Source organism: Pyrus communis, chromosome 17 (genome assembly GCF_041283825.1).
Source record: "Pyrus communis isolate YQ-2024b chromosome 17, ASM4128382v1, whole genome shotgun sequence".
Lineage (NCBI taxonomy): Eukaryota > Viridiplantae > Streptophyta > Magnoliopsida > Rosales > Rosaceae > Pyrus > Pyrus communis.
Window position 1 is genome coordinate 3045902 of NC_142581.1, and position 22533 is coordinate 3068434.

A 22533-nucleotide genomic window follows, 5' to 3' on the forward strand; every position below is an offset into this window, starting at 1 on the left:
AAATCACAGATCAATAAATATGCATAATATCCACTAAATGCATGTAAACGGAAGATTATGTACATGTATAAACGACTCAAACCATGTTTTTGTTTCTAAAGAGAGGGTCCTAATTACGGAGAAGAGCCAAGTATTTATCATGGATTATCTCTTTCGTAGCAAGCATTAGCTTGTAATTGTTTTCTTGGTCAAACTTAAAAACAATGCTAATAATTTACGCATGCATTGATAACCGCCAATGACTGAGTTAGAGGAGCTAAGAGTCTAGAAAGTAGTCTCTCTTGTATTTTGGTAGATAAATGTTAAGAAGACTCTTTCAAAAGTAGAACTGTTTATGAACTTTCTGTCACCTCATGTTTTTAATACACTATTTTTATAATGTATTTACGGAACTGTAAGATGACATTGTGACAAAAAGTTCATAAAAAATTCCCACTTTAAGACCCTCCTTAACCTTTATCCTTTTGGTATCCAATAGACCCAATAATGCTGGTCTTTTTCCATTTAATGTTGTCTGATTTGCTCATTTACCTAACCAACCAATCAATCAGTGCCAAACTATTTAATTTATTTATTTATGGAGGAAAAAGTCAAAAAAGAATTCAATTATTAGACACTAAAGATCCAATCTTAGTGCTTAATTAATTAAGTCCTAATCATTCGAACTGGTGCATCAACTTTTACGGTTAAGGCCAAGTTACTCAGTAGGGCAGTACTAAGCTGTACTTTGACAAAACTAGGAGAAATTAGTGTGCCAAAAATACGGATCAGTACATAAATATCATAATATAAGTGGTTAAAAAATTTTTTTTTTTTTTTTTTTTTTGAAGTATCATGATCCAACTACTTTTAATATGACCTTAGTGTACCGTGTTCTCGACAAATTATAAAATATCTCTGCACCTCGGGTCCAAAACAAAATCATACATTGTTGCGGTAAAACTAAAAGGTGCTACCAGAGATCGGTGAAACATTAAAAACTACAATATTGACCATTGATCAGTACTTAATAGATGTGACATTCTGCACACCTTTGTTTTGTTTCCCATTAAATGGGTTAAGGCAACAACCAGCATCACTTTAAAAGAGCAGTTGCGTGTTTCTCCAATGGTCATGGTGGTAAAGTATATGACCTACATGAACATGGGTTATTAGGGATAACCAAATAGGCCAAATTAATGTGTATATGATCAAGATTATTGGGTACGTTAAAGAACTTTTTTAATCCCTGTGTTTCACTAGCTCGAATTTTCAATATGGTTTCATCATTTTCCATTTGGTCGATTTGGTTAATTGATCGGTCATTTTCGTCAAATTTATGCATTATTGTGCATAGATTACTCATAGAGGGACTCACATATCGTAGTTGATTAGTGCAAAGTTATGCCAAATTAATTAAGATTATCAATGCGATAACCATTTCGTTTTCAGATTTATATCTTTGTTTCCACATTTTTTTTCAAAACTAAAATGTGAAAGCTATTTTTGCAAATTCATTGATATATATATTTGAGTTCCGACTTGAAAGCTCTTTGAAATTCAAAACCAAAAGGTATGCATAAAGTGAGACTAGTGACAGCGAGTGAGTAGTACTCCAACGGGTATGTGAACCAAAAATTATTGCAGAGTTTAACCCCCAAAGAGTATGCAGGAGTCTAAAATGATGGCCTATGTATCAAGAAACACAAGTTCCAGCTGGGTGGATTGAGCAAACACTAACACATGAGGTTTGCCAAATCATCGACACCAAACTCGATTGCTCGTGGTTCTTACACATGGCAATAATTATTTATGATGGCTCTGCTGCCACAAATTTCACTCCTATATTATTGAAACAAAGATATAATTAAAACAATATTTCTTTATAGAGACTTATGAATATTTATCTTTTAAACAAACAATATTTTACCGTAAACTAATTTAAACTGTGAGATGGACAAGATTTCAACTCGGCTATCGAAGGTAACAGATCTCACAGAGAAACCAGAAATATTCTTGGAGATATGGAGCAGTAATGATTCCATGAAAACCCAGATATAATTAAAACAATATTGAAACTTATATTATTGAAACAAAGATATAATTAAAACAACATTTTTTTATAGAAACTTATAAATTGTTTAATACAAACAATGTTCTACTGTAAACTAATTTAAACTGTGAGATAGAAGATTTTCAACTCAGCTATCGAAGGTTACAGATCTCACAAAGAAACCAGAAATATTATTGGAGAAATGGAGCAGTAATGATGACAGGAAAACCTAGGGTTTCAGAGAGTGAAGAACGATCAAGAACTCAAAACTAGTCTCATACAATTCAACGGATGTTTCTTCGTTAACATTACAAGAGAAAGCCATCTGAGCCTTATACAACTGCAGACATAATTAGTGATACCTAATCAGAAACTAATCATTAACAAAAAAACGCCATGATTAATCGTTACAACATGCGGTAGAAAGTGGGGAAGCATTTGGAGTAATCAACACCCAGAGCTGTAATTAAAGTTGATCAACAGTAGAAAGTAAAACCTAGATATAACTAAAACTAATCATTAACAAAAAAAAATACCATGATTAATCGATTCACTAAACTAATTAACATGCAGACTGTCGAAACTAATTTAAATATTGCACTGATGCGGAATATATATGGACTAGCTACTACTCAGGAGAGAGTGAGCACATCCGCTCAAACCAATGTAGCTCCGGCCACGTAGTGGAAAGGATCAACTGGGCACAAGCTTATCTCATTAATGGCGTCTGACAAGTCTACCTAACAGACCTTCACATTGTTGTACACAGTTTGAATAATTTCTCTGGGTGGTGGTGGTGAATCAGCTCAGCTCATATGAGGCATGTGAGAAGCCCGTTGTTTGACTAATACCCAGTGGTCCTACGTGCATGCTGCTCCGATCGGGCACCGGGTCCCCCGTTCAGGTCCGTTTCGAAACGTAGGACTCAATTTGCATTGTTAGTCCATGATTCTTAATGAGATTGGTACTATTGTCCAACTCACTACCATGAGTTGTTGTGTAATGACGAGCTATCCATTTGCTTCATCTGTCCTTCGGAACATGGATATGAATTACCCTATAGTACATCCTTTCGACTGCTACAAGTTCACAACTCAATTCATTTGTTTTCCACTTCAGTACAACAACCTGGATCGATTCACTAAACAACAAAAGAAAACCAGTTTTTCAAGTTAAATCTATCTATGACATCATGAAGGAATATTACTATTCAACTCACCATGGCTATCTCAACGATTCTTCGGTCCCTCAATTGATCACTCCACCACCACCAACCTAAAAGAGCCCCTAATGAAGGGAAAAAAAAAAACAAAAAAGATAGGATAGGATGCCCAAACAAAGGCCATTTTAAAGCAAAAACCACTCTATAGGGGGTCAATTCACCGCAAACAAGAAGGAAAAAGCTCAACTACTTACATTTTCTCTTTTTTAGCCCCCCTCTTACCTGATCGAATGGTTTCGGTAGCTCGAGTCTTCAATAGTCAGGAGAGCTTGACAACATCAATTCTCAAAATACCTAATCCCTAAGACATATCTACCCCTATTCCATGCATTCGGCTCGTCAAGTGCATAAATAACTATTCGTTTCCTCTCCCGATGGTTAAGAGTAATGTGTCATATATATTTTAATGTAAAAAAGAATAATTTAACGATAAAAGTTTCAGGCAGCCTTATCACCAAGAGCGGAGCTAGAATTTTTGAAAACGATACGAAGAAAAGGAAAACAAAATAAAAACCAAGAATCACCAATTAGGGTTTGAAAATGGGAGGTTTTAGTAGAAAATGGGGTGATAGTCAATTGTCCACAAATGTCTAACCCTAGTTTTTATCATTTTATGTGCTAAAATGGCAAAAGCCCAAAATCTTTCATCATAGCCCCAAAGCTAATTAGGCATGAAGCTGCCCTGGGCTACAGCCCAATGAGCATAGTGAGACATTATTATGAGAGTATCTCACCATTAATTCAGATCGCCAAGTTGTCTTATTGGAGTATTTGTCTAATCTAACCTTTGCTTCCTTTTAATCCCACCCAAAAATAATCAAAAGCTTGGGCTTAGGGATTTCTATGAAACCCTTATACAAAAAGACCAAACGCCAAAAGGCAGAATTGTGACAACCTTGCGGAAGAGGGGGAAAAACCCCATTTATATCTGGCGTGGCACACCTCTCTTTGTAGTCCTGTCCATGAGTACTTTCTTTTGGGCAGATAGCCCATGTTTATTTCTTACTTTTGGACAAGAGCACTATGTTGCAAATCTGTTAATGTTATATGCTCATCTTATCTTTACACTGTGGGCTACTAAAAGAGTGGTACCACGTGAAATGGTGTACTGGAAAAATGTTAAACTTCCATATCGAAGGGTTCTACTATGATTGCATCAAGATTTTTTTGGGATAAAATTTCAGATATGTTAAGTTTTGCAAGTGTTTAAGTATCAAATTAGTGTTATTAATAGCGGATCGTTTCACTGCTTCCCTCAAATAAAATACATTGGTTTTATTAAACCTTTCCTCTAATAGGAAAAAAGAGAGAATTTTGAGAAAGTGCTAGTTGTGATCATGGATGTGGCTTTTAAACAAAATTGAGCCCCTCCCCATGTGGAAGTTGGATCATGTTCACTTGAAAGAACAAAAGTACTTGAATAAGGCATAGCTTCGGTCCTTCTTTCAGTGATGTACCTTGCAATGCATGACACTTTTTATATTCTTGCAGGTTTAGGCATCATCCATTTCATTTATGTATGATTGTGAAATCTTGTTGTAAAAGTTTCTCAAGGTGGTGCAATTTCTCCCCAATTGCCAATGCCAATCTGAGAAATTGAGGATACCCTACAGGTTTGTTTGCCCATCGATTTGGTAATTTAGAGGATGTCACACATCATAGTCGAGCATATATGACAACATATGCCTTTCAATTTAGAGAGTTATCAGAAAATTTAAAGTTATTTTGCGTTCAGTCGTGTGAAATCTACTCCTTTTAATTTATAATACAGTAGTATATGATAAACTAATAAGCATGTTTGGTCTTACATTATTTATTTATTATAAACCTATGCACTTCTCATGTCATATAAGATGGTCAAACCTTAGTTATTATTAATTTTGATTAGCAATGTTTTATAAATTTAGATAAAACATAACACGAGGTCTTAATTCTCATTTTCTTTGTTGGTTTTGTTAATTGATAGATATTGTTGTTCCATGAGGTCTTCTTATATTCACAACACGCTTCACATAAGCCTAATACATCAATTTTTGTTGAGTGATGTGAAAGCATGAATCGTTGTTGTTAAGCCTCCATACGTATGCGTAAACTACTCTAACGCGTCAACCCAAAACAAATATACAAGGGAGAAAAATTAAGCACTAAATGTAACACACACATCTAACATTCAAGAGAAATTTACCTACAACGTAAAAGGATGTTACGATAAATATGTCACAGATCATGCATCATCATGCGCTTAACTATCCTATATAGCAATACATTATTGATTTATCGTTCCATCATTATGACATTCTTGTTGTCTAAAAGCTCTTTGCCTGATCTAGATACATAAAACAAGTACAAAATTTTGGACTATGGATGTAAACCCTAAGAGCATCTCCAATGGAGATGTCAAAAGATAAATGTCAAATGTTAATTTGATGGCTGACGTGGCAATATCAGATTTTCTCTTTTTCCAACTAATATATTTTTTTGTTATAAATCATATTTGTTGGACCCATTTAAAAAATAATAATAATTAAAATAAATTTTCAAGATCTATAATTGGAGCATTAATGAGACTTACACAATAAAATAATTAAAAATTATTTGACATTACATTTTCTCATATATCAAATTTGAGATATGAAAACTCAGATGTCAATCCACATAGATTGATGAATCGATTGGAGCTTACTTCTGTCTTCAAATTTGATTACATAACTTGTACTTATAATTTAACATCTTCTTTAGAGATGGTTTAAGAAATTGCAGTTGCCATAGGGATGAAACGGAAACAGAAATGTCGGTGAATCCGTTGAATGTAGAGCGTTGAAACATAATTCACCCAGCCATTTTTGATTGGCACAGAGAGACTGAGACATGAGATTTGGACCAGAGACGAAAAGGGATGGGAAGCACAGTATGCGCACTTTTGTCAAAGCCACAAACGCATGCAGATCTGCTCTGGCTCATGTGCTCTCGTCAGTCGAAGCACATGCAGGTGCAGTAGAGATACAAAACCCTTAAGACTTTTCTTTTAGCTTTTCTTCTATTTCTTTTTGTTTCTGTATTTCAATTTTGTTGTTCTTTGTATGGAGCAGGTTTACTGTCACTATAGCTATTTTATCAAACAACACAAAAAATATATTATTAATCTAAACACCATGCGGTGATGAACCGTTCATATAAATTTTCATTTTTTAGTATTGTGTGAGAATTAAAAACATATATATTTATCTAAAAGAATTATTATTGATACTCTAAAATGAAATTTCCGTTTTCTTGAAATCTCTGTCCATTATGACATTGGAGGACCCTCAACTCCCTTAACTACCTCTACCCTCCCTTCTTAAATGCACCGTTTGCCTCCATTTACTTGTTTAAAGAAAAATAAAATATTAGGACACATTATTTCACGAAGGTCGAGTTTGATATTTAATTATTGCTATATTATACGATCTAGTCAAATTCTCAACTTTGTTATTGTATGAAAGAGAGAAAAATTAGGAAGGTAATAATTCCACTTTTTGCTTAATAATTTATTTGATCACAAAGTTAAAACAATATACCTAAAGAGAAAATAAAAGTGCGGAAATTAAAAACTCTACATAAACCTCATTGAACTAGTGGGCAACTTTGCCCTCCTTTTTTAAGGCTGAGCATGAGCATGAGCCCCTTTGATCCATAGCGACCTGCCAAGTTACCCAACAAGTTCACCTATACAAAGTACATTTCTTTCCCTTCCATTTAGTTTTGTACCAAAATAATAAATTGCATCCATCCATGGACAGGAGAAGGAATTAGGTAGAATGTAGGGATTTAGTATTTTGTTTCTAAGTTTCCAATTTAGTAATATCCTAATTTAATTGGTTGATGCAATTGTGACATCCCACATCGCCCAGGGGAGTGATCCTTATATGTATATTCTCATCCCTACCTAGCACGAGGCCTTTTGGGAGCTCACTGGCTTCGGGTTCTGTAGGAACTCCGAAGTTAAGCGAGAAGGGGCTAGAGCAATCCCATGATGGGTGACCCACTGGGAAGTTGCTCGTGAGTTACCAAAAACAAAACCGTGAGGGAATGGTAAGCCCAAAGCGGACAATATCGTGCTACGGTGGTGGAGCGAGCCCGGGAAGTGATCCGCCCCGGACCGGGATGTGATAGTTATCTAAATTTATGAATTGCTTGGCGCCCGGAGTTATGCCTTGCTTATGTAATTGTAATCAAAATATGAGGAATTGAATTGAGATAAAGTAAGAATAAAACTGTGTTCATACAAGTAGTTTACTAACTCACCTGAATCTGAATAAAAATGAATATGATTACTAAAATACCTTTTTTTTAGATAATATATTTGTATGCTAATTAATTACATAATTTTTATTCAAATTAATTGTATCATTACTGGTGGAGAAAAAAGCATTCCCACAAGTCACACTCTTCTATTTTTATATTTTCATCCGTCAAAACTTAGTTAAGTTGGTTAGAATTTTGTACTATTTTTTTTTAAAGTAAGTTATTGTTTATACATACATACGTGTGTGTGTAATAAAATAAAAAAGATTTCATCCATACATCCTGCTGCCCATGTGATGATGTTTTTATATTAACAGTAGATTCAGAAGGATATTTTGAAGCAATGATGAATCAAGAAGACAAAAGTTTGGATAATGTTTGAACCTCTTTCCCCTTTTTAATAGTAGGTTAAGCCATGCTTAACCTTTGCTTCATCCTAGCCGCTCAATCAATGTTCCTGCACACTTGTCAGTTGATGCTAAAGCTAGTAGACCTAGTACACTGTGTGAGTGTTTTTTCCCCAACAATTGCATGCTCATTGATTTTCTGCTATTTATAGCCCCACACTACCAAGTACCCACTACCCATCACGCTTGAATCTAAATAACTCCCCCTTCCTTCTCTTCTTGTTCACATCTCCCTCCTCTTGTTCCTGAGGTTATTTTTGCCATTTCAGGAGGGGATTGTCTGTAACAATGGCCATGGCTAAGTTCTTTGCTTCCTTGTTCTTGGCTCTCCTTGCCATCTCCATGCTTCAAACCATGGTATGAACTCAAATATTTATCTTTACACCCCCCCCCCCCAGAAGTGAAAAAGGAAAAGAAAACTTTTTTCCAATGACAATAAAGGCCACCTACATTTACGAACTAACATATTTTGTTCATCAATTTTGTTGCAGGTTTTGGCAAATCATGGGCATGGAGGTCATCACAAGGGCAATGTAAGCTCTCTCACACACAGACCCACTATTTATACCGAGCAAATAATGTGTATTGTTCTATAAAGATTGAATCTTTATCTTCTTTTTTTATGAATTATGATGATGAAATGTTTTCATTTTGGTTAAATGTTGTTTATTTTTTTGTGATTTCAGAATGCCTATGGACCTGGGAGTCTCAAGAGCAGCCGTAAGTAGACAATCTCACAACCTGATTTTCTTCTCTTCTTTTTTCAACATGGCGATATTTCAAACCATTTTAATATACCCAAAAAAAAAAAAAAAAATTTAACTTGGATGCAACCGTGCCACTAGCAGGAAAAAACACTTAAAATATTGTTTTGATCAACAGACTTAACATACTTACCTATTAACATTTCTTTCTTGATACTAAAGTAAAGATTTTTCTTTAGCCAAAAGAAGAAAAAAAAAAGCTTGAATTTCTCTTCCCAGTCAAGTTCTTGATGATCTTTGACCTTTTTACTTTAAAAAGTCATTCCTGATACTATTCACTTACAACACATTTTTATTATTTTGATTAAAACTTAAAGTTTTAATCCATTTTCGTTATTTTTTCGTATGTTTATTTGTTGGGTTGAAAAAGCAGGGTGACTGTTACAATTTCGGTTTTGTGACTTTTGACTGTCTCTGCGTGCGTGATAAAATGACCAGAATGCCCGTCAGAATGCACGAGGAGGTGCAGCCAGACGCAGTACCACAAGCCCTGCATGTTCTTCTGTCAGAAATGCTGCAAAAAGTGCCTGTGTGTGCCTCCTGGGTTTTACGGGAACAAGGCCGTGTGCCCTTGCTACAACAACTGGAAGACCCAGCAAGGAGGACCCAAGTGCCCCTGATTAATTTATCCCTTAATTAACTATATATAATAATAATAATAATATATAATATAAGTTACATATATACATGAAATGTATGAGTTCTCTTTTGAACTGGGTTTGTTCTGTTGGTTTGAGAAAGACTTGAATTTGTCATTGTCTTGCCAATTTCCAGTCACTGAGAATTTGGTTTGAATTAGAGAAACCCTAATATGTATTGTCATGAATGCAATTTCTGGTTTTATGAATGGAATAATTTTTATATTAAAATTTGCACTATCTTTTGTATTGTGGATGGTGGAATCCTACTTGAATCTTGTGCCCCCATAGTGGCCGGCCCAATGTGAGGGTGGTTGTCCACAGGAAGCAAGGGCGTACTCATGACTCATATCTATTGTGTGCCTTTTAAACAAGAGATTTTCCATTGTTTTAGTGGCGTTACCGATCTAATAAATGTTAGACATGTTTTAGTGTGAAATTTCTGAAAGATAGCGTGCCAATGTTTAGTTGCATGAGAATATCTCACATTTTGAAAATTGTGGGTAGCACAAGACTCAATTTTGTGCAGTTTGATATGAACAAGTATAATTAGTTACAAAATTTCAATTGAAAGTAGAAAACTACAAGAAATGTGATTTATAACGCGACAACTTATTATATGTTTTGTGTCCCCAATTTTTTTGTGTGTACTTCCCTTTTTTTCAATTGGATTGGTATCAGACGCCATTTAGAACTTGAAATTTAAGGTAAACAAATTACAAATACAAAAGTATAATAGGATGGAATTGACATTGTCTTCTGTACATCAATAGTTTGAGACATTAACATTTTCGTCCCTTTTTTCATATAAGTCATTCTCTCAAAATATGAGTTGTCTACTTTCGCGATAAGACTTCCCTTGTGTTGCATGTGAAAGCCTTATTTTTCCTTTTTTTTTTTTTTTTTTTTTCTTCCAAATCAATTAAGTAGACGTTATCGACATTTTAAGTAAGTCATCTTGTCGCGTCTCCTTGTGTGAATTGGGAAAGAAGGAACAATGCATGATTATTTTATTAGAGTGTTGATAACAATCATTACAATTAAAATGGGCCACAAGCCCCAAAAGCTTTAGCTTGAACAAAAGTCCTAAAGATTGTTTGGGCCTCTATCTTTTGAATGTGGGCCTATCCTATTTGCAAGCAGTAAGGCAGTACCCGGTACCACATAGAGTAAGATTTTCTCACCTCCAAATGTCCTTCCCTCCAATCCTTCCCTCTCGTACCCTCCCCTTTTCTCCCTCTCTATGAAGAAGTCAACACTAGATGTTGACATGCTTAATCGTGACTGGTCAAATAAGAGGGGACCGAAGAGAAGGGGAATTTGGAGGAGAGAGAATTCTACTCCGTACAATACCCCATATATATGCCATCAGATGAGGCAACAAGTATAATATATTAGTGGTTTTCCTCTGATGAAATGAATGGCTGTTTATATAGTTTATCCCTACTGACTAGTTTGCTCCTGTAGATATTAATAAAAAAAATAGTACAGAAAAGTAAAATTACAAAACCACATGAATAAAACCCATAGGTACATTACATACTTTTCTTAAAGGAGAAGAGAGTTTACTGGTTTATACAACCATCGTTATTCACCATACAATACACAATTGTTTTAAATAAAAAGAACAGAGACACATACTATATGCCAACATTACAAACTCATAACTTCAGCTTTCCATTCAAGGTGATTCGAAACACCGAACTCCGAAGAAGAGTCTTTATATCAGTATCGATGAGAAGTCATGTCATACTGTGCGACGCTGCAACTGAGACCTCCCCCGCTGCCAAATCGCCTTCACTTCGGTTCTGTGCACAACACTAGTTATTAATGAGAAATGTGTTATTAGATAATTTAGCATGGAAGAGTTCAAGGTAATAGGAACTAAATATCTGAGTCTGAGTCAGTGCTTGCTTACTCGTGTACCTGCCCACCATGCTATGAGATAGGATGGTAAAAGAAAACCCAATAAAGCCTGTGTGTATCAACCGTTATGGTGCTGAGTTAATCTTAACCTTAACAAAAAAGAAACATTTTCTAAGAAGAAAATATATAGATTTAGTGTTGATTGATATCCCACTTACACAAAAGACAGTAAGCAAATCGCTATCCTCTCCATTTTCGTAGATGTAGTAGATATCTTTCATCACAAGAAATGTGAGGCACTGCAAGGCAATTAATTGGACATGTCAGCAGCGCATTCAGTTCTATATTTGTGTGTGTGTGTGTGTGTGTACATTTGTATATGTAGTTCATGACAATTTGATTGATATATAACTGAAACTATTATGACTTAATAAAGATATATGATTAGCTTCTTGGCCTTACAATAACAGCTGCAATGCGACATAGTACACCTGCATTGAAATATTTACCACCATTAGCCAGCATAGCATGCTGTTGGCGGAGGAACTCTGCCGCTGCCTCTATCTGCGCAGTCCTTTGCGCAGCTTGCAGCCCCGCCTGATCAGTATCCACCGTAATATAAGTTCCATCTCTGCTACACATGCATCCATACGGATATATATCATATTAGGTACATGATCAACGTTAATTTATATAGTTATAACTATAGCTTTGGGGCATTGGACTTGCCTGATGCCAACAGTGACATTTTCGGTTTGAGCACTGGGCGGTGGTGGGGGTATCACCATCGTATATCCGGCCTCATAGGGCTGTGTATTCAGTGGCACAAGAGAAACAGAAAAGAAAAAAAAAAAAAAAAATTCATTTTTCATAAACCCTAAAACCAATATTTATATAGAAAAAAAATGCAGAAATGAAATAAGAAGCATGCTATATAATATATACCTGATTGCAGATTTCACAAGTCATACTTAGCCTCTCGTTGATCCACTTTTGAATGCAATCCCTGTGAGCAAACTATACAGCGGAAAAGGAAGCCAGCCATATTAATTATTGATACCAAATTGAAAATTAATTATTTGAGCTATTTGCATGGTTTTTTTTTTTTTTTTTTCAACCGATAAAAAGATAAATAATCATCATATTTGGACATACGAAACTGACATTATTGCTGACACATCTCTAATAAATAGGTCCTACAAACCTTCCAAACCTAAAGTTGACTAGCTGACACGTCTTTTTGAGGATAAAAAGCGTTACATGCATGTTCATATGCAAGTAATTAACAACACATGTATGATATGGTGTACCTTAAGTGTGCCGTTGCAGCGGCAAGGAGCTTCGAGTTTGTGAAGGTAATCCTCCTCCTGGCAAATTCTGCATTCATTTTGTTCTCCAATACCAGATCCCTGCCCTTCTAGTGTGTTCTCATTCGAGGATCCTTGACCTGCTTTTATGTCTTCACTCAATGCCTCTACTTTCTCCATTGCTTCAGTGCTACTACTTTCGCCGGAGGCCGCCGATTTCTCTGCCATCTTGCTCCCGGTCTCCATCGAAGATTAAGTACCGTTACCTTAAAAAAAAACTATACAGATCAGTACTTTTTTACACACAAAAAAGCCTAATTTTGCAGCAGATCGGGCATGCATAATAAGATGCCACCAGACCAGATGATCAGATCTTGAAACATGCAAAAAAAAAAAAAAAAAGAATACATAATCACAATAACCAATTAACTGTAAGCATTTTAATTTACACGAATATGTAGAAAAATCATCAAATGTTTCCATGGGGAAAACTATTAAACGGAAGCAAATCCTTGAAAAATATGAGGAAAAATTGGGAAAGGCGGTCTCCTTAAACCCTAGACAAATATTTATATATGTTATATTATATGTACATAACCGACCAAAAGAACTATATACACACACATAAAAATAGCTCGAAATCAGTATATATACAGCAAAATTAGACAGAATGCTCAAGGGTAATGAACTGAAGGAAAGAAAGAGATTAGAGAAAAAATGTACCACCGACTGGTGTTCTTCTCTAAGCTTCTCTCTTCTCAGACTCTCTCTCTCTCTCTCTCTCTCTCTCTCTCTCTCTCTCTCTCTCTCTCTCTCTCTCTCTCTCTCTCAGAGCAGTGCGTGTTTTTCGCTTTGCATCGAGGGCTTAGAATACCTCACATTTATAACGCAGTGGGTGGACTAGGCTCGGAAGGAAACAAAGTTCATGAAATCCATTTGGCGCCCGGCATGCATGGCTGGGGATGGACGCGTAATCCAGTGTTTGTGCCACATAACCATGCTTTTGTGTTGCAATTTGCCCTTCCATTCAATTTCTTATGGTTTTTTCTCCTCTTGTTTTTATGTACGACGGTTACGCAAGGTTGGATTTTTCGTACTCAATTACTACCATGCCCTTCATTTTATCAGAAAAGCCTTCTTATATTTTACAGATATGTGTTCACGAATCCACAAGAGAAGTTAACACGTATAATTAGCCATGAAATTAATACATATTGAATTTCATGATTAACAACTGCACAATACTTGTGCCTTAATCAGAATGTCATTCATATTTTAATCACAATTTATAGATTGATTCTACAAATGTCAAAATCAAAGTACCACTCATACATAAGTATTAAACAAATTGATGATTCATAATGAGAATGTCAATTTTTACCAGAATCATTGATTTGTGCTATACATAAGGATAATTACATTAATGACCTCCATTTTTTTTTAGTGCTATTGACACACTTTTTTTTACCAATCACATACCCTTGTTATGATCTTCTTCAATTTAATTAATTCAACAGCCAAAATTTGAAAGGAGTGCGTGAGAGGTACAAATGAGTGTGTGGATAGCACCATCCTTTTTTTTTTTTTTTTTTTGGGAAACAATGTGATGTATATTGATGGTTAAAAAAAATAAGCAATTACACTATGTATGGTTAACTTTCATATTCGAATATGAATGTGACCATATATGGGTGACCAAGAAGGTGCCCTAATAAAGTGTATGTGAGTATTGCGACTAATTAATAAATATGCATTCCTCACCTCTTAGTATAAAATATGTTGCTGTATTAAAACAAACAAAAATACGTGTATTTTAAATTTTAAATACTCAATAATTAGATATTTACATAGGGCGATGATAAAACTTCACACGTAAAGAGACTGCAATTCATAGTAATATTACAAAAAAGTACAAATAAAATGAAAAAAAAATTAAACGCATACATAACATAATGATTAGAGAGATCTTAGTAATTTTATTCGGATGAAAAGAAATGTAGCCATTCACAGTGACAAAATTGTAATTCAACACGATGATTTTTTCTGACAACAACTGATCAAATTCCGACAAAATTTTACTTTTAGGTTCGTTAGTGTTCTTTTATAACCTAGATTTGTTAGTTTTTTTTTTTCTTTTTCGATAACCTAGATTCGTTAGTTATGATACGTTACGTAGACAATGGTAAATCAATACGATAAAATTGTAATACGACATGATTGTTTATTCGGCATAACGTTGCGACAAAAATATACTTTCGGCTAGATTTGATAATTATGATGTGTGAATGTAAAGGAATTGCACTTTTAAGACATGATCAATCAACTAAACCTAGTTGTGTTATACCTAAATGTAATGTTTAACTAGATTGCACTTTATTACAAACTTGCTTGGGTGTAAAGTTGAATAAATTATGTGGAGAGCTTATAATTCTAATACAGAAAGTCCATACCAAGTCTTTAAGATAAATAATATATGTCACCTTCTATTCACTAAGAAAAGAGCTAAGCCCAAAGTAAGAAAAGGGTTGGCCCACTAAAGGAACAGTATGGTGAATGGAGAAAGAAGAGGCCGTTAAAGTGAGGTCAACCTGTGTGGGGTTAGTTGACTATGTAATTAGGATTTCTTACAATTTTATAGTTTTGCTATTCTTTTGTAATTAGCTTGTATAGATATTGCTTCCATACAAAGAAGAATATTGTTCATGTTGTAATTCACTTGGCCACCTATCCTACTACTAATTTACTGTTCATCCCATCACAACTTTGTCTAAAGTTTTGTCTATAAAATGGATGAGAAAAAGGAGAGCAAATATACCCAGATAGACAAAAGGTTGGTAGAGGAAGAAGAGAGGAGATAATAGACAGAATTATCTTTGTAATCTTATTATTCCAGATTATAATGAAAGCACCACTGCTGCCCCAAGGATGTACTCCAGTTACACTGACTGTAGAGCAACCTCATAAATTTTGTGTCTTGTTTATTTATTCCACTGCACACACACTGTTAGTTTTACAACAATTCAGAACTTCCCCAATATTTTAGCATGGTACCGTGAGCATGACGATTCTAGAATCATTCTCTCAACTACATACGTGATCCCCAAACTTTAAATTTCAACACACAAACCAAATCTCAAACACAACTTCTGATGCTACTCCATCAGAATCTTTTCATCCATGTTGGCAGTCGTTGTCTACGTCTGATGCTACTCCCGCAACTGTGATTGGGGAGAGCTCAATCTATCATAGAAACTCTTTGCATATGTACTCCATCTTGGTGGTTCCCTTCTTAAATTACAACTTGTTGTCTATGCTCAAATCACAGATGCTTTGTTTTGCGCTATTTCGGAGTATGGTTCAAGTTCTTCATTCTAATAATGTCGGTGAGTTTGTGAGTCATGAACTATCACAGTATTTGCAGGATCATGGAATAGTTCATCAGAAGTTCACTACGTACACTCCTCAACATAATGAGGTAGCGGAGTGGAAAAATCGTCAAATAATGGAAATTGTTCGGGCTTCTCTATTCGAAGCCAATATGCCACAATGTTTCTGGGGAGAAACCGTGATATCTGCAGCTTACCTGACTAATCGTGTTCCTTCCAGTGCCTTAAATTTTTAAACTCCAATTCAGACTCTTTATCAACATTTAGAAGTTTCACCTCAGCAAAATCTTGAGCCTCGGGTCTTTGGGTGTGTAGCCTTCGTTTATGTTCACAAGCACCAGAAAGTAAATTGGATCCATGTTCGGTGAAGTGTGCCTTCATGGGTTATGGTCTTGATCAAAAGGGGTACCGGTGCTATGATCTGACCATATAGAAGATGCATGTCACTATGGATGTGTGTTTTTAGTGAATACGAAATGTATTACTCAGGAGGTTCTTAAAGAAAGAGCTGCACTATAAACATACTTGTCCCAAGAGTTTGAGATGAAGGACATTGGTCCCTTCAAGTATTTCTTGGGGATTGAAGTGTCCAGATTGCTGAAAGGTATTTTCCAATTTCAACGGAAATACGTGACATAATTGCTAACAGAGACTGGAATGCTTGCTTGCAAACTTGTTGATACACCTATAAAGATGAATCACAGGTTTTGTGAGTAAGAATATCAAACACCAACAATCAAGGAACACTACCAACACCTTGTTAGGAGGTTAATATATTTGGCACACACCAGACCAGATTTTACATATAGTAAGTGTGGTTAGTTCATACATGCTTTTGAGATCTAACCGGTGATAGGACTTACGTTTTCAAAACATGGTCACTGGATGTTTCTAGGTATACAAATGCAGAGTTGGCAGGTTCTTTTACGTTCATTTCACATTTTTTGGAGGCAGTCTCGTTACCTGGCGAAGCAAGAAACAAAATGTTGTTGCTAGATCAAACGCTGAGGCAGAGTTTTGAGGTGTGTCTCATAGCATTTGTAAGTTGTTGTGGATTTGAAATTTACTTTCAGACTTGAGCTTTAGAACACGGAAACCAAAGAAGTTTCATTGTGATAACAAGGTTGCGATCAACATTGCTCACAATCCAATTCAACATGATCAAAATAAACATGATGAAGTGGATCGACATTTCATCAAAGAGAAATTGGAAGTTGGACTAATTTATGTACCGTTTTGTTAAGTATGAATATCAACCGACATATGTTCCTACAAAAGTTGTGTCTAGCAAAGTATATTATAGCTCACTCGACAAGTTGGGCATTGGTGAAATCTATGCACTTTGAGGAGGAGTGTTAACGTGAGCTCAGCCTGTGTGGGCAATCTTAAAGTTTTCCTATTCTCTTGTAATTAGCTTGTATATATATTGGCCTCCATGCGGAGACGAATACCATACAGAATCCAAAAATATTTTAGCAGAGGCATGCCGAAGTTGTAATTTAATTCATCTGAAATTTTGTGATTGTAGGTTAGATGAATTCATGACAGGATTCAATGCAATCTCGTTGAAGTTAAAGGAAATGTATCAGATTGGTCAACTGATTTCTCTTTCTCTCGCCTCTCTCCAATTTGTGATGGACTTTATATTTCTTTATCTGCCTCTCTCTATCTCTGATACTGTTTATGTTTATTTCCTTTGTTCAGTAGGGTTTTCTCGAATCTTTTCTTCATAGTTGCGCCCTAGGTACTTTTCAATGAATGGTAGAGCAAACTTCTAATTTTATATCATATCAGTTTCCGCATCTTTTGTATTCGTTTGACCAACATCATTTTATGCTTGATGTCATTGTAGACTTAAAGAATGTTTCTGCCGTGGGACATTACATGATCAGAAGGACCGCGAAAGATGCACAGTTCGTAAGCATAAGGTTGGTTGATTGCTGTTAATGGATTATAACTGGAACTACTGATATCAAATTCACTTTGAGCTGTCGTTTCACATAACATTTTATATTGCTTGCATCCTAAGGAACAATATGTTTGAGTTGGGGCATAGATTGGTCGGGATATATATACAAAACAGAGAATTGCATGAAGAGCATTATCTTCAATCCAGAGAGTTTTCTGGTACGCGTACAAGTTGCTTTATGCGATTTGCTGACTTTTGGAAGTTCATATGATTACATTGATCTGTACACAGAAATTTCAAACTGAATCCAGAGGGTCTCTGAAGGTAAGTTGTCCATTGCTGTCGCTCTTGATTCGACGAAGCTTGAATGCGAATGAGGGTGGTGATACTGCCTGGATGGGGTTATTACTGATCCGAATGAAGCTGTAGGACCATGAGCCAAGTAGGGCTCCTATCACTGGTCCAACGACGTAGACCCATATTCCTTTGTAGTATGCACTAGCAACTGCTGGCCCTATTGTTCTTGCTGGGTTCATTGATCCACCTGATATTGGTCTGTGTATTCACAAAAACCATGCATGTTAGCTGTTTCACTTGCCTAAATATATGCACGACTTGTTTGCCTAGTCTCTCGTTTTGTTGTTTTTTATTGCAAGTTTGTAACCAGTTCTGTTTGTGTGCATCTCCATAATCGTTTACTTACCCGGCAAAGATTGAAGTTATGCAAACCGCGGAGCCAACTGCGATGCCGGCTAGTTCTCCTACCTGTTGTGAACAGTCCCCATTGAAATGTCAAATAAAGAGTTTGAATTTCTTTTTTTTTTGGTCGAAGAAAAGAGTTAGAAATTCATGTCAATATAAAAGAGTTATATCTGTGGAAAGCGTACAGCTTTGGCATCAGTTGCGACGGCGGAGGCGATGAACACCATGGAAAATGTCATGATTATCTCTGCGATCAAAGCTTGGGTCTCTGATCCAGAAGGCGATGTGGTGCCTAGTTGTTTAATTGGGTGCAACAGTACATACAGGGTAAACGAGGCAGATATTGATCCTGCTAGTTGAGCTACTGCATAAATTGGGACCTGAAAAGAAAGGTCCATAAATATTTGTGGTACAAAAGTATATGGTATACAATCCTAAACCACTACACTAACAGACTAGCTTGTTCAAAAGTGGACCATGAATGTATATGGTATACAATTCCTAAAATCACAACAAAGATTCGGTAGTCCAAATTCTTTTTAATTACTCCATGGCTCCAAAAGCCTTTTGGGAACTTTTATATGCTTTTAATTTTTTTTATTCATACAATGGCATCTCTTGAAAAGGAGGGAGAATTGGATTAAGTCACACAAAGAGTTAAGAATAAGGATAGTGCTGTTCACTCACCCATTTTTACTTTCTACACACTCTTGTTAACTTTTAGCTACTAACCTTCTTTAATTCATTTGATCCGACGGCCGAAAATTAAGAGGAGTTTGGAAGAAGTAAAAATGGGGGCATGGATAGCACTACCCAAGAATAATAACTAAGTATTGAACTCGTCATAAAAGCAAGTCGAACTTCATAGACCTTTCACATATAAGTATAGAGAAATACAACTAAATTACCTTGTTAATAGCTTCACGAGACGATATTTCAAAATATTCAAATTACCAGTAAAAGAATTTGAACTTGTAAGGGGATGGGCACACGTCTACTTAATTGGACTCTCACATTTGTACTTAGATAAGAAACCACACACATTTTTTTTTTCGAAGGGTGGGGGAACTGAATTTAGAATCTTATGTATAAAAGTAAATGCTCTTTATTACTTGAGCTAGAAACGCCTTATAAAATATTTGGGTGAGGGACTTACAAGTTTTAAAGAGATTGAGACCAAGTTATTATTGTAAAGAATAATGCTAGGGAGACTAAAATTTTAAACCAAATAATGTGTCACCAATAGAAAATAAGCACATTAATCAACACTTAAGTAATAATTTAATCATCCACCACAAAATGATTTGGTTTAAAAATTTGATCTCCCTAGCATTGCCTATAAATCGAAGGGATTAAAAATATATTACATGTGCAATACAAAGACTTGTGAAAAGAATTTGCAAATCCCTCATTGAAAGGTGTTATTTGTAAATTCATCTTACATAATTTTAAATGATCTTGTAGTGAATTTTTAATCCCTCTTCTCTGAATTTTGTAATAATTTTTTATATACTTGGCCATGGGCCCAAATGGGCCTTAGTTTGGACCACACACAAGCGTCTATCAAGTGAGTTTCATGGGCCTTTCTATGGCATTATCTTGTCCATAATTCACGTCGCATACATAGTTCCGAAACGAGGAAATAAAATAAAAAAATTTGCAATTCCATTAACTTTCTAAGTGCTCCATAACGAAACAGAAACATGGGGACCTCAGAAGGCTAGCTGTGAGTGTACCTGTTTCCATGGAAAGTGCCCAACGGCGGCGAAAGCAAGAGTGACGGCCGGGTTCATGTGTGCACCGGAGATGTGGCCGACCGCATAGATCATCACGGTTATGATGAGCCCTCCTGCAATCGAAGCTCCAAGCTTTGAGACTTGGTGTTCGTCGCTGGCAGCAAGAGCAGCCGAGCCAGCCGTGACAAACACCAACATATACGTTGCTATCATCTCTGCAACCACCTGCAAACATACACACACACACACATATGAAGTTGGATATTTTTTCTATTGAGTTACATTAATTCATTTAAACTGTGGGAAAGAAGATTCGAACTTGAGTTCAAAGAGAAGTACACTATTCTATCTGCGAGGTTGGATAATTGAAGAACATGATGAAAGTGTATGGTTGCAACAAAAGCAGAAGTATATATACAATGTTTGTACCTTTTTGAAAAAGCCATGTGGGTAATATTGTTGTTCAACAATCGGTGACTGCGGATTGTGATCATATGTGTTTGGATTTTGGGAGGTTGCCGGGTGTTTTTCCGGAGAGGCTAACTGATCAATTGGAGCCATTTCTCGATTCACAATAAAAAACCTGGAATACTTGAAAAAATTTTATAAACTAGTGATGGAAGAAACCAAGTAGTGCAATGGTTGCAGCAGCTCTTGACATATATAACTATGTCATCCTCCAGGCTGGTTTGGTTCCTAGTAAGAGCTTAGTTGATCACTATATATAGAGTCCAACAATTCATTGCCCTATGTGGGGAGACTTTGATTGATGGAAAAGAGGAGAATAAAATAAGGTTGCGAAAAAGACTATATTATTTAGAGAGAGATATTTATGTTGCGGCTAACTTTAATTTATAATAATAATAAAATAAAAAAATGTAGTTGACAAGTCATTAAGAAACTATCGATATTATTGTTAAGACGACATTATGAAGTTACACTTTGTCAAATGTTATTGTTATGGTCATTTGTCACATTCCGGTCCGGGGCGGATCACTTCCCGAGCCCGCTCCACCACCGTAGCACGATATTGTCCGCTTTGGGCTTACCATTCCCTCACGGTTTTATTTTTGGGAACTCACGAGCAACTTCCCAGTGGGTCACCCATCATGGGATTGCTCTAGCCCTCTTCTCGCTTAAATTCGGAGTTCCTACGGAACCTGAAGCCAGTGAGCTCCCAAAAGGCCTCGTGCTAGGTAGGGATGGGAATATACATATAAGGATCACTCCCCTGGGTGATGTGGGATGTCACAATCCACCCCACTTAGGGGCCCGACGTCCTCGTCGGCACACCACGGCTAGGGTTAAGCTCTGAAACCAAATTGTCACATCCCGGCCCGGGACGGATCACTTCCCGGGCCCGCTCCACCACCGTAGCACGATATTGTCCGCTTTGGGCTTACCATTCCCTCACGGTTTTGTTTTTGGGAACTCACGAGCAACTTCCCAGTGGGTCACCCATCATGGGAGTGCTCTAACTTCCTTCTCGCTTAACTTCGGAGTTCCTACGGAACCCGAAGCCAATGAGCTCCCAAAAGGCACAGATATCCCACATCACCCAGGGGAGTGATCCTTATATGTATATTCTCATCCCTACCTAGCACAAGGCATTTTGGGAGCTCACTGGCTTCGGGTTCCGTAGGAACTCCGAAGTTAAGCGAGAAGGGGACTAGAGCAATCCCATGATGGGTGACCCACTGGGAAGTTGCTCGTGAGTTCTCAAAAAGCCTCGTGCTAGGTAGGGCCTCGTGCTAGGTAGGGATGGGAATATACATATAAGGATCACTCCCCTGGATGATGTGGGATGTCACATCATTGATATGTCGTGGTTATTATGTCTACAAGTACAATTAACTGCAATTTTGCTGTTTGGTGTTTCTAGTTTGCAAGTGATAGAGCATGGTCAAAGAGAGGACCGTCTAGAAAATCTTTGGTGTCATTAGGTATAATCTCATATGTTATTTTACAGAATTTTGGTCTCACTAGTAGGCACAGTTGTGAGTGGCTTAGTTAGTGTCAGTAGGTATAGTCTCCACTAGTACGCATTCTTTTGGTCTCAACCCAAAAAATTAAACCTAACTTGACGGATCAGTTCATTTAAAAAAGAAAAGCATTAATACAAGCATAACGCAATTTACAAGCACCAAATAAATCAGTCATAAGAGCTGAGCCAACCTTGGCAGGAGGATCACTGAACTCAAAGTTGTTCCATGTTAAAACTCTAATTCGCCATTTGGTCAGCAACACAGTTCGCTTCGGAGTAGGATTCTCTCTCCTTCT

The 22533-nt window shown here is 36.4% G+C and overlaps 3 protein-coding genes across 3 annotated transcripts; 1 reads left to right on the forward strand and 2 right to left on the reverse strand.

The window, feature by feature from the left end:
* The first annotated feature begins 8102 nt into the window (after nt 1–8102).
* LOC137708850 (gibberellin-regulated protein 4) lies at nt 8103–9578 on the forward strand. Its single transcript, XM_068448005.2, has 4 exons — nt 8103–8302; nt 8437–8478; nt 8632–8665; nt 9148–9578. The coding sequence occupies exons 1-4, from the start codon at nt 8234–8236 to the stop codon at nt 9327–9329; spliced, it is 327 nt and encodes a 108-aa protein (XP_068304106.2). The 5' UTR covers nt 8103–8233; the 3' UTR covers nt 9330–9578.
* A 1511-nt stretch (nt 9579–11089) lies between these two features.
* On the reverse strand, nt 11090–12786 carry LOC137709262 (uncharacterized). Its single transcript, XM_088689427.1, has 6 exons — nt 12524–12786; nt 12159–12230; nt 11943–12022; nt 11676–11847; nt 11432–11512; nt 11090–11155 (listed from the first exon to the last, which is right to left on the reverse strand). The coding sequence occupies exons 1-6, from the start codon at nt 12764–12766 to the stop codon at nt 11090–11092; spliced, it is 714 nt and encodes a 237-aa protein (XP_088545553.1). The 5' UTR covers nt 12767–12786.
* A 5152-nt stretch (nt 12787–17938) lies between these two features.
* LOC137749161 (aquaporin NIP2-1-like) lies at nt 17939–20896 on the reverse strand. Its single transcript, XM_068489275.2, has 5 exons — nt 20683–20896; nt 20254–20478; nt 18703–18897; nt 18519–18580; nt 17939–18370 (listed from the first exon to the last, which is right to left on the reverse strand). The coding sequence occupies exons 1-5, from the start codon at nt 20812–20814 to the stop codon at nt 18112–18114; spliced, it is 873 nt and encodes a 290-aa protein (XP_068345376.2). The 5' UTR covers nt 20815–20896; the 3' UTR covers nt 17939–18111.
* Between the last annotated feature and the right edge of the window lie 1637 nt (nt 20897–22533).

Coding starts and splice junctions, on each gene's coding strand:
- LOC137708850 (XM_068448005.2), top strand. CDS start 8,234: ATGGCCATGGCTAAGTTCTTTGCTTCCTTGTTCTTGGCTCTCCTTGCC. Junction 8,479..8,631: donor GAGGTCATCACAAGGGCAAT/GTAAGCTCTCTC, acceptor TTGTGATTTCAG/AATGCCTATGGACCTGGGAG. Junction 8,666..9,147: donor TGGGAGTCTCAAGAGCAGCC/GTAAGTAGACAA, acceptor TAAAATGACCAG/AATGCCCGTCAGAATGCACG.
- LOC137709262 (XM_088689427.1), bottom strand. CDS start 12,766: ATGGAGACCGGGAGCAAGATGGCAGAGAAATCGGCGGCCTCCGGCGAA. Junction 12,231..12,523: donor GCTGCAACGGCACACTTAAG/GTACACCATATC, acceptor TCCGCTGTATAG/TTTGCTCACAGGGATTGCAT. Junction 12,023..12,158: donor CTTGTGAAATCTGCAATCAG/GTATATATTATA, acceptor CTGAATACACAG/CCCTATGAGGCCGGATATAC.
- LOC137749161 (XM_068489275.2), bottom strand. CDS start 20,814: ATGGCTCCAATTGATCAGTTAGCCTCTCCGGAAAAACACCCGGCAACC. Junction 18,898..20,253: donor GGCACTTTCCATGGAAACAG/GTACACTCACAG, acceptor CTTTCTTTTCAG/GTCCCAATTTATGCAGTAGC. Junction 18,371..18,518: donor ATAACTTCAATCTTTGCCGG/GTAAGTAAACGA, acceptor GTGAATACACAG/ACCAATATCAGGTGGATCAA.